Source organism: Castor canadensis, chromosome 10 (genome assembly GCF_047511655.1).
Source record: "Castor canadensis chromosome 10, mCasCan1.hap1v2, whole genome shotgun sequence".
Classification (NCBI taxonomy): Eukaryota; Metazoa; Chordata; class Mammalia; order Rodentia; family Castoridae; genus Castor; species Castor canadensis.
In genome coordinates this window covers 31664912-31682830 of record NC_133395.1, presented here as the reverse complement: position 1 = coordinate 31682830, position 17919 = coordinate 31664912, and the positions used below count along the sequence as shown (strand labels likewise).

General features: G+C 37.8%; 1 protein-coding gene and 1 long non-coding RNA gene across 6 annotated transcripts in view; one reads left to right on the top strand and one right to left on the bottom strand.

The window, feature by feature from the left end:
- Window positions 1–17919, top strand: part of Slain1 (SLAIN motif family member 1) — a 65642-nt gene that overhangs the window by 16238 nt on the left and 31485 nt on the right. For 4 of the 5 annotated variants that reach the window (XM_074043177.1, XM_020152760.2, XM_074043175.1 and 1 more), the window contains exon 2: window positions 14–153. The exons of the other annotated variant lie outside the window; for it this stretch is intronic. In XM_074043177.1, coding sequence (XP_073899278.1) covers window positions 14–153 — 140 coding nt within the window. The remainder of the gene's footprint in view (window positions 1–13; window positions 154–17919) is intronic. 5 annotated transcript variants of the gene reach the window in all.
- LOC141411446 (uncharacterized) lies at window positions 3141–8590 on the bottom strand. The gene is made up of 2 exons (XR_012436193.1): window positions 8481–8590; window positions 3141–4523 (listed from the first exon to the last, which is right to left on the bottom strand). It is a non-coding gene; the product is annotated as an uncharacterized lncRNA (long non-coding RNA).

The following is a 17919-nucleotide window of genomic DNA, read 5'->3' as shown; positions in this document are numbered from 1 at the left end:
TTCTCTTTTTAAGGTTATACGTTGGCTCTTCAAAGACACTCACCTCATCAGAGAAATCCATGAGTCCTTTGCAGTGGTGTAGACACGTCCTAGATAACCCGACTCCTGAGATGGATGCAGCCAGACGTTCCCTGTGCTTTAGACTGGAGCAAGGTATTGTGAACGTGTGCCCTTGCGTTCTCCAACTCTAGCCACTCTCGGCTCTGCTTTCATTCCTGGTTTGGGCTAGAAACTTTAGTTGAGAAAACCTTACCCAGAGGTGCAGGTGTTGCATGAAATTCCTTTCACATATGCAGCACACCACAGTTTCTCGATATAGACTGTATTTAGGTTTGTGTTTGTTATAATTTTTCTTGTAATGTAGGAACACATTGTTTTCCATTCTATTTGCAAATATTCCAGTAAGTGAAAAGGGGCAGTCTTCAGTTTCCTGGAGCTGAGAGCAAGGTTGTCTGGTTGAGTTCTAAGGCAGAAAACTGGGATTCCGTTGGGATCTGAGTACTAACCTTATCAAGCTCCTTTAGTGTTTAATTGGTTGTATAACTGGATGTCTCAACCTTCATAAATTAGGGAAGAATCTCTGTACTGTATATAACACACAGATTTATGGAGCCCAACAGAAGTGTAAGCATAACAAAACAAAAAGGGAGAGGGGGATTGAAAAGACAGTTGTAGAAGGAAAAACAGCAAAAGGAACCAGTATTCCTCAGCACCTTACTGTCTTGATGCAGTAGACTATTTAAAGCTGTGATAACTTAGGTTTTTGGTTTCTTAACCTCTTGGCATGTGTTGCAATATCTAGAACAGTCTTTTCCATGGACCACCTACATCCAAATAACGTCTGAGCTTGAAAGTACAGGTTTCTGTCCCCTCCAAATTAGTGTTTCTGGTAGGGCCAAGTGAATTAGCACCGACCCGTTTGCCTGGGTGATTTTTATGCACACTGACATCTGAGAATACTGCTTCTGAAGCCCTTTAAGGATAATGAGTGGCTATGAAATATTTGAACAAAAGACAAAGTACAGGCAATATTCTGTGGGCTCTTCGATAGTCAGTACCTTAAATTCTTGACATCCTTCATCTTACTCACTCTAATTGTCCTTTTAGAGAGAAGAAGAATTAGGTTTAGAGACATTTAGAGGATTGCAAGGCTGGAGAAGTACTTGGGGGAAAAAGGCAGAGCTGGTGTCTCCCAGATACCAGAAACCCTGTCCTCTGTATTGGCATAGTCCTAAGTAAACATCAGCAAAAATCTATTTTAAATATTTGAGGAAGAGCATGTCTTATTAACATTTTAACTAACATAAAATAACTGATTCAATAGTAGCAATAGAGCAGGCTCTATTGGTTGATGCTAGCATTCATTCTGTTCCCATTCACCTCAGTGACCCTAAGCAGACCATCAGGTCCCTCTGGACTTTGCTCTTTTGGGAGTTGTATAGTTCACCCCTAAGGCTTTTTAGTCAAGCCTTTATGGACTTATCAATACATTTTTAATATGTTAATTTGTCTAAATAATTTGAAGTGAAAGTAAAATGAAATTCAGAATTACAGTTCCTTAGCTCAGGGGCCAAACTTTTTCTGAAAGGGGCCGTGTTGTAAATAACCCTAGGTGTTGCAGGTTACAGTCTGTTGTGACTATTCAATCTTGCAGTCACTGGAAAGCAGCCAAAGATGTAATTAATAAACTGTGTTAATAAAGCTGTGTTCCTATAAAACTTTATTTATGGACACAGATTTTAATTTCATGTGTTTTTTGTATCATAAATTATATTTTACTTCTATTTTCTACTAATAAATGTAAAAACCATTCTTCTCTGGTAGACATGACAAAAAGAAGAGCAGACTAGACTTGAGCCAGCTATGGCCATAGTTTGGTAACTCTTGCTTTAGCTTATTTGTACACAGGTAGAGGAGAAGCTCTTTTATTTTATTGTTTTTACATTTACTTACATGTGAATACATTATTTGGCCCACTGCTTCCAGGCAGAACCTTTTCCGCTCTCTTGTTCAGAGGACAAGCTTTTAAGTTTAATGTAAATCTAGTTGATATTTTAGATCGTGTCTGATTACCTAACTTTCCTTTTATTGAGAAGGGGCTCAGCTAAGACTAATTTGTAAAAGGAATTGTGAGGTCATGAAGACATGCATTGACTTGCTGTAGTTTGTGTGTGTGTGATATAATTAAATTTCATGTAAAAGTTTAGAGAAATAGTTTTTCAAAACTAAGATTAGTCCTTTACTAAATTTGTGGGGAACCTGTAACCTCTTTTGCTGTAACTGTTTTTGTTTCAAAGATCTGTAACCTGTTACGAGAGGTTAACTGATGGGGGAGGATACAAATGTCAGTGGTAGAACACTTGCCTAGCATGCCTGTGGCCCTGGGTTTGATCTCTAGCAGAGCGTAGGGTAGTAATTGGAGTGGGTTATCTATTAGATGAAAAAAAAAAGTAAACTTATGCTTCTATTTTATAAAATGCACAGTTTAAAAAATATTAGTCTTCCGAGTCTTATAATAAAAATAGATTTCTATCCCCTCTTCCTGTTCCTATTTTATTTTCCAGATGCATTACATAACAAAGGTTCTTTGTTCTGGTTTCCCTGTTTACTTTTTTTCCTTCCAAGGATCAAACCTAGGACCTCAGGCATGCTACTCTGCCACTGAGCCATGTTGCTAGTCCTGTTTACATTTTTCTAAATCCCATTTTTGTATGGCAGTTGACTTAAGTTCTCAATTTTAAACGTTATCAATTTCTCTTTTGACCTTGATTTTAGTTCTTTTAACACTCTTTTTATACTTTTTCTCTGCCGATCCTTCCCATGTAGCTTTTTACCAATTTTGGATGCATGAATATCATTTTTTCCTTTCATGGTACTGGGGTTTGAACTCAGGGCCTCATGCTTACCAGGCAGGTACTCTACCACTTGTGCAACTCCACCAGCCCCAGGATGCATGAGTTTTTAGTACAATAGAAACACTCATGTAATATTTTAACATTTATTTTTTTCATCAAACATTTTGGATTTTAGTTTTTTTTTTTTTTTTAAGGCTGGGTGTGTTAACGGTGCTAGTGCAGTCTGTGATCAGAAGACTTCCAAATTCTTTGTATCCCACTGAGAAGAATCCATGACAGGACACATGGGTTTACAAAGAGTTTATTAAAAGTTAGGGAAGAGAAATACAAAGGGAAGCATGGTGAGGCCCAGGTGGAAACCAAAAGCCAAGAGAGTGTTTCTGCTCTTCAGGTGCTTTTAAAACCTACAATAACCTATGGGAAGTTGAGAACCAGGTGATTCTCATCTAATAATCAATGAGTCGGGAGAGGCCTGGGCAGTTCCCAGCCAGGTGAGGGTGGATTCTGAGCCAAAGCATGGTTAATCTAAAATGTAATACATTTTTTCTGTGAGTCCCAAACTTTCCCTACTTTAGCCTCAAATTCCCTGAGAGACAATATTCCAAAAAATTCTTTCTTGGGGGTTGTTGAAGGAAGGGTGGTCTTCAGTATCTGCTTCGAGCTGACAAGGGGCAGCAGACTCTGCCTACAAGGGACATTGTCTCTCCCACTTCCTTTCCTTCAGGATCATTCGGACATAGAGAGTTTGAATTATTGTCAAGGTTTCTCATGGAGATCTGGGTTGCTTATGGAAATCTCATTCCTTTGTATAGATCAATAGCTCTGTTTCCTTATGATTTGGGTCTGAAAGGCTTTCATTCTGGAAGAGATAAATCTGATTTAGAGGTAGGACCTGCACATTAACAGTGATGGAGCATCAGAGGGGCCCTGCCAGCTGTAACAGGAAGGTTAAAGAATCTAACTTTTCACTTTGAAAAGTGATAAGTGTCTAATGGTTTAATTTGTCCATAGGTGTTTATATCTGTAGCTATTTTTAACTGTTAGATGGCCCTCTATTTTGAATGGTCACTGTAGTGGGCAGTTAAGAGCTGACTACATTAGGGGTCAGGTGTTCCAGAGGGCAGATGTCTGTCCAATTAGAGAGTAAACATCAATGAGTCAGTTCTGTACAAAGACGACTCACAGTGTCCCTAAGCAGAAGTTAGATACCATTGAAAGTTCTATTGCCTGTGCTTAAACAGAAGGCCTTGGCCAAAGACATGAGTTTGTCTTCTGCTGGCAACCTAAAAGGCTTAAAGATTACAGCACATGTGTAGGAGCTCCTTTTAAAAATCTCTTGGCATTGGTTGCTTTTAGAGGTCTGGCATAATTGACTCCACCTGGATCTGGAGAAGCCTCCTCATTTGTGCAGTCCTCTTGAACTGCCGTGTAGCTGAACACCACTGTTCCTCTAAGAAGTGGGGGGATGCTGAATGCTCGGGGTCACGTCCTTTTTAACTCTGAACAGTCAGCTCTGAAGATTCTGCCAAAATGGTAGTTTTGTCTCTCTGAGCAGGAGTAGCTTCTCCTGGAAAGTCACAGCTTCTTCCAGAAAGTCAAGATTTTGTCTCATGGAAGAGAGGGAGTAACACATCAGACGGATCAGAAGTCAGTGCCAATGTGACCTTTCTGGCAAAATTAAGCAATAAAGATATTTATTTAAAAATGGCTCTTAAGCTTGGCTTAATTGAATCTAATTGTCTCATATGGGATATACCGACACCCTTAAATTGACAATAGACAACATTTATAAAGTTTTACAAGGAAAATACAAAATGACTCCAATACTTAAGAATGTCTGTCCTGGTTGACAGATAAGCAGTTGTCAGAGTTATTTTTCATGGGCTTGCCTGTAAATGCTCCTAAAGTATCAGAACTATAATGATGGTTACTTAAAGTAATCATGGTTAATAGTTTAGCAATTAATATAATAGTACAGTACTACTAAACCTCTCTTACTATAATTGGGAACATATGCACAAACTTGTAAAAGGAGTTAAGACACCAACTTGGTACAGTGTCTTTTTATAACTATTTCAGAAGTCTTATATACTTGAAGACAAAGACATCTAACATATAAAAGATCCAGTAGCGGCATCACAATTTAAACCTAGGTTAGGCAAAGTAACAAGTTAGTGGTTGTCAGTACCGTACTGACAGAACTAACAAATAAAAACCCTAAATTTTCCATTGGTTAAGGGAAGGCAGTGTCAGTAATTTCAAATAGCCCCTGTTTTGATGCTCAACTGAATATTATATATATAAGACAATGTTTATCTAGCCAATGTCAGATAAACCAATGTTTTATCAAATTGACAGATGTGTGTTAAACCAATGTTTAGCTGACAAATAGATGTCAGGCCTAAATGGCGGAACTTTTAGCATTTGTCATAAAGAGCAGAAATTTCAAAGACCTTATTAGATAGAATGTACCTCAGATAAAATAATTATAGCTGTTTACATGTACACACTTCTAACTCTATAAATGATTTCATGACACTTAGATACACATACAAGGCACTAGCAGTATTAGAACTATTTAAAAGAAATTTTACTTAGTTTTCTCAGTGTTACCAGAAAAATACCTTAGGATTTTTGTGTTTGGCAAGCCACCAATTTAGGCAGGATGCAAAGAATAGTAAATAATTTCAAATGGGCAATGTAGAGAGCGTGTCATCTCTTTTTTGGCAGGATCAAAGCACTACCAGTACTTAGGGATGCAGCCAAGTGAATATGTTGGTTTCCCCTATCCAGGCTAGTAGAAACAGAGAGGGAAAGGGAAGGGGAAAATCCATTCACCTCTCCAACCCTGCACGAGGGCTTTCTATGCTGACTGGTGGGGAAAGAGAGAAAAAAAAAAAAAAAGGGAAGAAGGAAAGTTGCCCTTTGGTAGAGAGTAGATTGGTTCCAAGATCCTCAAAACATCCCTGTTATATTTTGGAAGGCTCAGTTGCAGGTCCTCTTGACCTCGCTTGCCTAAAAAGCCTTCCTATAGACATCTCTGTGCAAACAAGATGCGGGGTACCCCTGATTCCTACCATTCTCCAAAGGGCCGGTCTCTTATGAAAGTTCCTAAATGGGATGCTGATCCTGAATGCTAACCCAGCTGTTAAGCTTGGCTGTTACAAACCCATCACTTGTGATCAGCTTTCACATCAGTCCATGGGGTTGTAGTCAGTTTGTAAACTTGAGAAGAATAGGGGGAACAAGTATAACACCAAAAATCCCCAACAGTTATTTTAACAAAACAAAAACTTTTTTTTTTTGTGGTACTAGGGCTTGAACTCAGGGCCTTCACCTTGAGCCACTCTACCAGCCCAATTTTTTTGTGATAGGGTTTTTTGAAATGGGGTCTCCCAAACTATTTGTCTGGACTATCTTTGAACTGCAGTCCTCCTCATCTCTGCCTCCTGAGTAGCTAGGATTACAGGAGTGAACCATTGGTGCCTGCTACAAAAACCCATTTTTCAAACAATTTAAAGAACTAATTTTGACTTTAAAAAACTCTCTAGGCAAACTTTATAGTCAACCCAATCACATATATAAATTTACGTGCTTTAAGACCTTAATTTGTATCTTGAAACAACATTTATAAAAACCCAGAGTTTAGATAACTGCTTTTAATAAAACTCTTAACAACCTTGTACCTTAAAGCACTTAGTTTAATTTAAAATAGTAATCTACAAGAACACATGGGTTAATGAGTTAAATGTAAATTATATTCACGATAGAATGAAACAGATTATTGTCCATAAGCTTTGTTTTAGTTCTAAGGCAGAGGATTGTTAGGCCTGGTTGGGATTAGAAGTTTAGACAATTTTTGAGATAGTTGTGCACATTAAGTTTATAAAGTAGCTTAAGGACCATCCTAAGTCATCTATATACACACACACACACACACACACACACACGGAGTATTGACCTAGGCATGCCAAAGATTTCAAAGCATGCATATATTAGCTCAAAAAGGTAAAAATTAGATGGCCACAGTTGGTAGGAGACAAAGACATACATAGAAAGCACACACAATGACACACAAAACAATCAGATTAATTCCAGTGCACTCTTAAATAAACCATTTCTTTGTCATTATCTTTAGTAGGTTAGTCAGCTAGATTCCAAAGTAGTTTATTATAGATCTTTAAAATAAAGATTGTATTCTTTGTCCAATCATTAACTTATTAATGCGTCAAAAACAACATGTATAAACATTAATTGCGAGTTATAATTTTCCTAGACGGTGGCAAGATGGCGTTCTATCCCTAGGATGTGGCAAAATGGCATTGAACACATGTGGCTCCATCATGGTGGCAGCATTTCCTGTGACCACATGCTCACAGGATCTCTCAAATGGAACACAAAGACATGTGCAACATACAGACTCAAAATAGCAAACTGTTATAGGAGTAAAAGTCATCTCCCCCAAAATAGCAATCTGTTACAGGAGTAAAAGACATCTCCCCCCCGATAGACAGGTGTCCATATGAATTAGGCATGCTAAGGAAAAGACCAAATAATTGAAGCAAACTAGGGTGGGATTTAAAAGGTCTTGTTAGTCTCCTTGAATATGACATCATTTGATAGTTTTGGAGAATTAGTCATAGGCTGAGGAACTTATCCCTCTTTGAAGGTAATGTCCTTTCTTTTAGTTTTAAAGGCTTATCTACATTTAGGATTGCTAGGGCTTGGGCAAATACCAGTAAACCTTTAAACATTGAAGGGCTTTTTTGTTGTTGTCCAGTTTACTCCAGGTATTTATTATCAGATCCTGGGTTGTCTTAAAGGGGCTTTGTTATCACCTAGAAAACCAGGAATCCAAATCCTATATAACCCAGCCACTTACAGATCCACAGTTTGGACAGGACCTTAAACAAGTTTAGAATCTGACATACTACACTGAGCTATAGAGAACAGTTTTCCCTTGCAAAATAAATAAACTTCTATAATAAACTTCTATAACTTTAACCCTGTGAGTTTTTGTGTAGCATTTATTTAAATGAAGTTTAGACACATAGCCCACACATTTTTGGGGTGTTAAATGTATTAAAATCACTGAAAAGACAGTTCCATAAACTGATTTAGTTAGGACTCAGTTTCTGACAGAATCCTGATAAAACATAAAATCTCTTCTGTAAGTAGTTTTTTAGCAAATATAGCTAAGAGCAGAATATCTTTAAGATAGATACTAGCTTTAAGTTTACTAAATTTTGATTTTAGGAAATGATTTAGATAATCTTTCAAATTATAGCCACATTAATTACATCATATATTTTGCAGTCTTTTGAACATTGAGGTTTTGCCCCTTTTTAAAAGTAATTTAACTTTTTAACTGTAATCCAATCTACCCAACAGTAATCTACACCGTAAATATCAACTATGCCTGGAACAGAGGTTTTCACAAGTGACTTTAACAAAACAAAGACCCAAATTTAGGAGCTAGTCAGAGCAAAGGCTAGGACTCTCAAACAGAAATTCTCTATCAGAGCAGAAACCATAGATCACCTAGTGTCTCTTGGAATAAGACAATAACACAAACTCAGAATATCACCCAGGGGCCAAAAGGATCCAAAGCTAAGAGTTTTTTACCTTAAAATCTAGACAAGGCCTGAGGCTGGTCTGGTTGGGGAAACAGGCAGAGAGGAACCAGCCCAAGTGACTGGGCCAACATGGCTAGCATGCTTCCTCTGCCTGGGCTGGTTGTCAGAAAGGGAGGAGAGAGAAGGGGGAGGGGAAGAGAAGGGTGCCATGGTTTTAAGGTGGCCTGCCCCAGAGGGAATCCCTGGGCCCCAGGAACTTCTGCAGGAGTGTTCTCTGAGAACCCCAAGCCATGTGGGGAGCACGCGTTGGGTAGACAGACACCACAGGTATTCTATCACTTGACTCACTCCACCAGTTTTTAGTACAATAGGAACACTCATTTAATATTTTATCTTTTTTTTTCATCAGACATTTTGGGTTTTAGTTATTAAAAAAAAAAAAAGGCTGGGTGTATTAACAGTGCTAGCGCAGTCTGTAATCAGAAGACTTACAAATTCTTTATTTCCCACCAGGAAGACTCCATGGCAGGACACTTGGGTGTAAAGGGAGTTTATTAAAAGGGAAGAAAAATATAAAGGGAAGCAGGGTGAGGCCCAGGTGGAAGCCAGAAGCCAAGAGAGTGTGTTTTGGCTCTTCAGGTGCTTTTAAAACCCACAATAAGGGGAAGGGGAGAACCAGGTGATTTCTCATCCAATAATCAGTGAGTGGGGCGGGCCTGAGTGGTTCCTGAGCCAGACCATGATTAATCTAAGATGTAATATTCTTTTTTCTGAGAGTCCCGAACTTTCCCTACTTTAGCCTGCCTCAGGTGCATTGGCTCAAGACTGTAATCCTAGCTACTCAGGAGGCAGAGATCCAGAGGATCATGGTCTGAGGCGAACCCTTGGCAAAAAGTTTAGGAGATGCCAAGTCAACCAGTGGCTAGGTGTGGGTGTATGCGCAGATGTCATTCCCAGCTGCCCAGGGAAGCACAGACGGTGCAGGCATCAGGTGAGACCCTATCTTGAACATAACGCAAAAAGGGCTGGTGGGGTGGCTCAAGTGGTAGAACGCCTGCCTAGTAAGTGTAAGTCCCTGAGTTCAACACCTCTGTCCCATCGCCAAACCCCTGCCCTCTCCCTGGCAGGAAAAGTAAAAACAAAGAACAAAGAAAGCCTCCAAAGCAAAACCAAAGTCACCTTTTTACTTCATTTTATTTATATTCCCCCTTTTTAGTGGGATTTATTATTCACATGCTATTTGGAGGGAGTAGGAAGTGAAAATATGTGGGAGGTCAACTTTGAGGAGTTTTTTTTGACAATACTGGGGTATGAACTCAAGGTCTCACATTTGCTAGGCAAATGCTCTACCACTTGAGCCACTCTGGAATCTCAGTCCTTATTTCTGCCCCATGAGTGGTTAGGATTACAGATATGAGCCACCAGCACCCAGCTTAAACTTTGAGAAATCTTATGTTTGAAAATGTCTTTACTATACTTACACCCTTATCCTGTATTGTTCCTGCTAGGTTTAGAATTCTAGCTTAAAAACTGTTGCCCACAGAATTTACAAGGCAATATTCCATTATATTTATTTATCATCATAATTGCTGTTGGAGTCAGTTTTTGTTTCTCGTTCTTTATTTTGCAACTTGTTTACCTGAAATAATGTGGGTATTTTAGAATCTTGTTTTTATTCCTGGCATTTTGAATTTAACTTATTTTTTGTGCTAAGCATTTAGTGTCATTTTCAACCTGGAAATGTTAGCTCTGCAAAGTTTGCCTTATTTCTTTATAACCTCCCCACCCCCCTCCCTAATTCTCTATTCTTTTTTTCTAGATACTCCTGTTGGTCAGACATTTAATCTCCTGAATTTTTTTATTTGATGTCTATGTTTTATATTTTTCTCCCTTGCATTTGATTCTTGATTGTCTTTCGATGTTCTTTCTTGGACATTTAAAAAACTCACCTTCTAAGCTTTTGCTGCTTATTTATAAAGTATCTTCTGTGCTCCAGGTACCACTTTAGGTAATGGGATACAACCATGCATATATTAAGTCCTCTGTCCCTCACTGGGCTCATTTCTAGTATGCAGATTTTCACTTAATCCTGCTGTGGTGGTGGTGTGTGTGTATGCACGTGCGAGCAAGATACCCTTACTTGTGTTTGGCTTCCTTTCTTAAAGCTAGTGACTTTCTGTTTCAGTTAATTCTGATACTAAAACCTGTCTTTGGTAAAAGAGGAGCAGGGCAGGGAGCTGAGGATTTAAATATTTTGTGATAGCTTTTCAAATACTTTGCTCAACCACAGAACCCACTCTTTTCTGTGGTATCTTGCATCTGCAATTCCAGAACCTTCCAGGTTCTTATTTGTGGTCCTGTAGAACAGAGAATGAAACCCATGTCTATTATCTAATGTTTATCTGGTTTTTGTTTAAGTTCTGTGACCCTCCTTGATCTGATATTTTGCTTCTTCCATTCAATCTTCCTATGACTTTGTCATTCTAGTGTGGTTTTGTAAGAGAATAGACATTTATATTTAGTCTTTCATATTGAAGAACTAGTGGCTTCCTCTTAAGGGAGTTCTTTGTCAGTTATAGTTATTAGAAATAAGAAATTATGCTTTTAGATTAAACTTCGTTTGTAACACACTGTAAATATTTCACTGAGCATTCTCCATTTCAGAAGTTTCAATAACTTTGAAGCATTTTCTTTTTGTTTGGACTTCATTTTTCTGTGGACAGTCGGCAATTTCAAGTGGCAGGTATTATTAAACACTTTCTTTGAGACTAGGGTATCCTGTCATCTGAATACAAATTGCCCAAAGTCAGGGACTTTTTTTGTCCTTCACTGGTTCTAGAATGGCTAGGAGGGATCCTGACACACAATATGAACTGTTGCTAAAGTAAATGAATGTTTTGTTTTGTAAGTCAGTGTCACAATTACTGCTGTTCCTTTCAGTTTTGGCTTTGAGTAAGATGGTGTGGGGGTCCTTGCATCATTTCCTTATCAGCCATCTCTTACTTTTAGAGGAAAAGCTAGTAAGTATCACTTGAAGTGCCAGCTATATACACTATTACTTTCCTATTCACCAGATTTAGTTTAAAAGAATCAGTTTTTACTTTTTCTTGTGCATTTTCTTGCAAAATGATTGAGGTCTTCCGTGGTTGTAGATTTCCTCCCGCCTACAAAGAATTTAAAGACTATTCATAAGAAATCCTGTCTTGAGTAGGAGTGATTAGGGGCTGGCGGAGTGGCTCAAGTGGTAGAATACCTGCTTAGCAAGTGTGAGACCCTAAATTCAAACCCCACGACTGCAACACACACACACACACACACACACACACACACACACTCACTCACTCACTCACTCACTCACTCTCACACACTCATACTCACTCACACTCTCTAGGAGTGATTACATTTGGAAACAAGGTAATCAGTTTTCCTAGTCTGTTTCTCTCTCCTCCTATCACCTTCTAATCTACTGTCGCTCACACATTTTACTCTCATCTAGTATTAAATACAAGTTCTGTTTTCTCTCTTCTCCAAATACCACTAAGAAATGGTAAATGTTTGAGGTGAAAGATAGGCTAAATCCTGACTTGGTCATTGTACAATGTATACATGTGTCAAAACATCAGTGGTACCCTTAGATTAAAAAAACTAAAATTTTTTTTAAATTTACCTTTTTTATCTTTTAAATATTAGTCTGGGGCTTCAGATAAGATGCCTCTTACCAGAGCACAGATATTTTAGATATTTAGTTCTTTTTTGAAAAGAAATTTACTCAAAACTTAAAGACTAATTCCCTCAGAGCATGTGGAGGGGGACGTGGTTACAAGGGGCCAGCATGGATCTGATGGGTGGGCGTGGTGCTGTGTTCCCTTATTTTCTCTTTTGCTCTACGTCCTTGGTGCTTGCTGATGTCTTGGCTGCAGGTTAGCGGAGGTGGTCAGTCAGTCGTCCTTCTGTATTTAAGGAGTAAGCAGTCCCAGGGACACACAGTGAGGGTTTGTCATGCTTGGTTTCTGTAGGCACACTTGACTGCATTTCTCCCACAATTGTCTTGAGTTAGATAGCTGGTAATGAGCTCATTCAGATTCTAACTGTTTTTTTTTTTTTATTTTTTTTGTTTTTGGCTCTATTAATTTTTTTAACTCAGGGCCTTGTACTTGCTAAGCAGGCACTCTGCCATGAGCCCCCAAAGCACACACACTGCGCCCCCACCAGTATTCTACTTCTTTTTGCTTTAGTTATTTTTTTGAGATAGGGTCTTGCATTATACCCAGGCTGTGCATACCAAGATCCTCGTGTTTATGCTTCCCTTATAGCTGGGATGATAGGTGCAAACCACCATGTTCAGGTTTTGTTGGTTGAGACAGGGTCTGGAGAACTTTTTCCCTAAACTGGCTTAAAACTATGATCCTCCCGAGAGGCTAGGATTAAGATTCTAACTTCTTGAAGGGCCTGGATAGCCTCTTCTTGCTGTCTACCCTTGATTTTGTGAATAATTATGAGAAAATTTATGGAAAGTCTTCAATCTTGAAGAGTGCATCTTTGATGCAATGAGAACAGGCTCAAAATTTTGCCTATTTGAAGAAAGTTGTGTTTTTTTTTCCTGAAGAAGGTGAAAGAAAGAATATTTTGTAAGAGTTAATCTGTTAGGGAGATAACACACATATTATTGTTTTTACAAATGTTTTGTCTTTACAACTACTGACAGTTTTGCTAATTGGTTAAATGTATTTTTTTTTAAGACAATAGGATAGTTATTTTTAGTGCAAGGTATATTCTTACAGATAACTAATATGTAATACCCTTAAATTTTCATGGGAAATATTAATTGACTGGAATCTAAGAAACTTTAATACATATCTCAAAACTTATTTTACTTTTCTCCTAATTAATCTTTTAATATCCAAATTTTATAATTTATAAAGTCTTATCTCAAGTTGTCAGGACAGGCAAGTTACTTAAGTGTTCTCAGTCTCTTTATTTGTATTTTGTAGAGTTGTTGTAGAATTAACTAAGGCTCCTTATAAAGCAAACAGGAAAGGCTTAACTATTGGGACTCAATATATTTGAGTAGCATAAATGACTTTTGGGGGTTTAAAAAAAAGAAGCAATGTTGAAAGTAAAGAAAAAAATCACTAGAATCTTTTAGCATTTCAAAATCTGTAGTCTATTGGTGTAAAAAGAACTAATCCTAGAATAATTTCTTTCTCTGGGCATTGATTTGAATATTCATTCTTAGCCAAAGCTCGGTATCTTGGTTGGTTTTCCTCTTTTGAAGATGATTGTAATGATGTTTATTTTCCATTTGGAGGTGTTGTTTTGTTAACTCTTACATGTAATTTTTAATGCATATCCTCTTTCCCCTTGTAGATTAAGAGTCTGAAGATAGAGGCCTGTACATCAATTTTAATTACTGATGCTTAATAAAAATTTTAATGTTTTAAGCTATGAATGTTTGATTTTTGTAATTAACTAATTTGATACATTCAAACTTATTATATGCACAGAGAAACCAGTTGTCATTGAACATTTGGTATTGTAAATGGGTCTTACTAATGGAGCACCCCCCAAAAAATCTCACTGTGGTGTTCATTAAAATGTTAGTTATGAGGGTGGAGATTTAAATCTGTTGGGTTCACTTCTGTAATCCTCCTGTTGCAGAAGGCTTCAAATACTGATGGAGGAATATGGCGGAAGGACTTAATCTGGTAGGTGGGCAGTGTTCCCAAGTTCCTCAGCCCAACTTAACACTATGAAAGCATGGCTCTTATTTCCAGTCAGTGTCTCACCTGGTAACAGGTTTTAGAGGGCTGTTAGAAAGATTTCAGAAAATACTGAATTACTTGGAAAAATGTGAAGTATTTTGTAATTATATAGAGGCATTCCTAGGAGTGCAGTTTCTGATTCAGAAATGGACCCTAAACATAAGGAACTCTACTTCATAGAAGGCTAATGCCATTTTCTTTTTGGAGTGGGGGAGCCTGTTTTCTCTACCTATAAGCAAAGAAACTTGTTTTCAAACCTTAAACTGAAAAGCTTTAGAATATAGTTTTGTGAACCATAATAGAAAATTGAAGTACTGCCTAGGTTTGCTCTTTTTCTTCTTTTTCCTCTTGGATCCATATATACAAGTTGAGTGTCCCTAATCTCAAAATGTGAATCCAAATTGCTCCAAACTCTAAAACTTTTTGAAAACCAGCATAACACTGCACATAGGAAATCCCATACCACAAAATTTTGTTTCATGCACACAATTGTTTAAAATAGAGTTTTATTTTAAACATAAGGAAGTAGAGTTTCTTATGTTTAGGTTCCATTTCTGAATACAACATAAATTATATTTAGGCCATTATGTATAAGGTATATATAAAACAAGTGAATTTTGTGTTTGGACTTGGGTCTCAGCCCCAAGATAGCTCATATGTATGCATATATCCCAAAATTTGAAAACATCTGAAATCGGAAATATTTCAGGTCCTAAGCATTTCAGATAAGAACCGTTTGACCCGCGTTTCATTTCTGACGTGTCCATCTTCAGTTTTTTCCTATTTCCCTCCACTCTTTTCAAATAAAAATAACAAAACCCCATAGGACTTTCATGGATAGAATTTAACTCACATGATACCCTAAATTGGATTAAGGATAATCTAGAGATTTTGGTAAATTGATGTCATGAGACTGGGATGTTAACCAAAGAATGATCAAAAAGCTTATCTAAGTAATTCTAAACACCCAATCTGTGGTTCAGTTAATTTGAGGTCAGTTAATAAAAGCTTATCTTGACTTAAGTTACTTGAATGTCTGTAACTGTTGAATCAGGACAGATCACATTTGAGGAGTGCAGGTGTAGTTTTCACAAATAGTGTAGACCTGCACAGTTACTATCCTGTGTCATATTTCACCATGACCATCTCTCTTTTCCTCTAGGATGATGTGCTAAAGAAATGTGAGCCGATATCACTTTTTCATTCAGTTTTTTTCTTCAGATGATACCTGTTCCCATTCTTGTTTCAGTTGTTATGATGGAGTGTTTATTTCTAAATTTAGCCAATGAAGCAGAAAGTTGTGGACTGGCCCAGTGCTCTGAAGGTGGCCTTTTGATTTGTATAAGCCACACAGATTAAACCAAGACATCAGGAAGTTTATCAAGTATCAGTCTCCTGGAACCTTTCCAGTCTCTCCTCGAATGAGTCAAGATGCTATCCCTACCAGCTCATGTTTCCTCTTGAGGTGCTCTGTCAAATTCAGTACACAAAATTAAACTTAACCTGTGGGGTTCATTTTAGGTAAGGTTTGCAAACAATTGCCTTCTCAGAAAAATAATTTGGAATCATAGTAAATTTTTTTGTGAAGAGACAGGCTCTTCTGACATTTGCTACTATTTCTGTGTGCTGGAAATTGAAAACGCATTGTCATAGCTGTGGGATAATATCACATCTTTGCTTTGTTGTGTTCAGAATAGCCTCCAGGCATTTGCTTCAGTATTGGTGAGAATGTAGTATAGTAAATTAAAAATAATTAGGGATTGTGTTTCTGTGAAATTCACGGTTTCTATTCATTATATTCAACAACTTAGATAGGCAATTTCCAGAAACCCCTAAACAATCCTGTCTTTTGCCAATTGTGCATGGGTCTTTGTTTTGCATTTTCACCATGGTTAGAAAGGTATTCATTAAAATAACCAGTAATTTATGATATTGTATAATGGTTGCTTCATTGAATTTATAATTAATATGCTATTTTGTTACCCATTCCACCAAGAAAAATATTTTCTCCCAAAGTTCTTTGTGTGTGCATGCACACCCATTATTGAACCCTGGGCCCCATGTATGCTAGGCACATGCTATGAATTGAACCAAGGTCTCCTGCATGCTTACACTGAGTTCTGTCCCCAGACCCCAAAGAGTTGTTTACTGCTTTCATAGGACTATGATCAAGTCAAGTTAATTGAACTTGACTGTGTGACAGTGAAATTAGTTTTATTGTGGTAGATGTTTGTGCCTATCTCTTGAGACCTTTAAAAAGTACAGATTTAAGTAAGAATTTCTAGACTTACCTTTTCTGAAACACTAGGGCTTGATCAGAGATGAGTATGATAATAAGTCGTGTAAAGAGCCGAGTACTTACTAGCTACAGGCATAGCAGTGAGGGGAACAAGATGAGCTCAGTGCTTGGCCTTTGGAGCAGACAGTGTAATGCAAGAGACAGATGATACGATGGTAGTTCTTGCTCTGTTTCTTTGAAACTGCCTCAAGCAAGCATGTTGATGCTGACAAGAGCCCTGAACCTGAGAGGCGTAGTTAGGAAATACTTTTGAGGATATGAAATGTCAGCTGAAACTTTTGAATCAGTGTGAGAGTCAGCCAGCTCACTACTCTCGGGTGTGGTTGAGGGTGTAAGTGTCCCAGGTCATAGGAAGAACATGTGGAAAGTCCTTGAGAAGGGAGAAGGACAGTGTTTAAGAGGGACTGACTGGGCACTGTGATGGGGGTATAATATGGGAAATGAAAAGGGAGAGATTGAAGCAAAATTAGAGATTTATGCAGGGTTTTCAGTCAGTTGAGGATTCTGGATTTTATTTTAAGATGGTTAGGAAGCCTTTAATATTTTTAAGCAAAGGAGTGACACAATCCTGAGGAGGACAGATACCATCTGAATTGTCTAAAAAACAGGGTCTTTTTAAAATTTGACAAGATATGTTGAGAAAACAGAAATTATAAATTCTTTAGAATGCGGATAAAGTCAGGCTTTAGCCTTTTTTGGTGTTGTGCCACATCTCCTAGCAGTCAGAATTTTTAAGCGCAGTTCTTTAACTTAGAGAAACTTGGAATGTTTCCTTTTCCTTTTATCATTGATAACCTTGACTTTCTTGTATGACTTCATGTGAGAAATGGTAGTTACAAATGTAGCCGAACTCTCCATGACACTTAGTTTGCTTTGAAAACATAAGGCTTTGACTTGTTGATACTCTAAATTATTTATAATATTTAGGAATTTTTAATTAAGTAGTGATATTTCATGTATCGGAGTTTTGATGCTCTTGTCAATTTATATTTGAGTTTTTTCCCCCACTGCCATAATTGTAAGATTGCAAGTCAAGGAATGATGGATGGTGTGTAAAAGTACCAGTCTTCTGAAATGTGTGTGTGAGCCAGTGCGTGCATGTATGTATGTGCACCGTCAATGGGATCTTCCATTTTTATAGCATTTTAGATGAGTAATGTTGAAACAGTAGGAGAATATTGCAGCAGTAAGAATTCTAGGACGTGAGTTGTGATAAAGGTGAGAACTGCCAATGGTTAGTCACAGATGCCTATTCTTAGTATGCAGAGAAATCTAGGGTCCCTTCCCCTGACTGAAGAGCAGAACTGGATGCAGAACTCCACGTGGGGCTGAGCGGAGGGTGAGAGATGTAAAATGAAATTCTAAAGTGTTCTGCCTCCTTACTTTGCATTGTTGGGGTCCTCAACTGCCTGGATGCTGTATGTTAA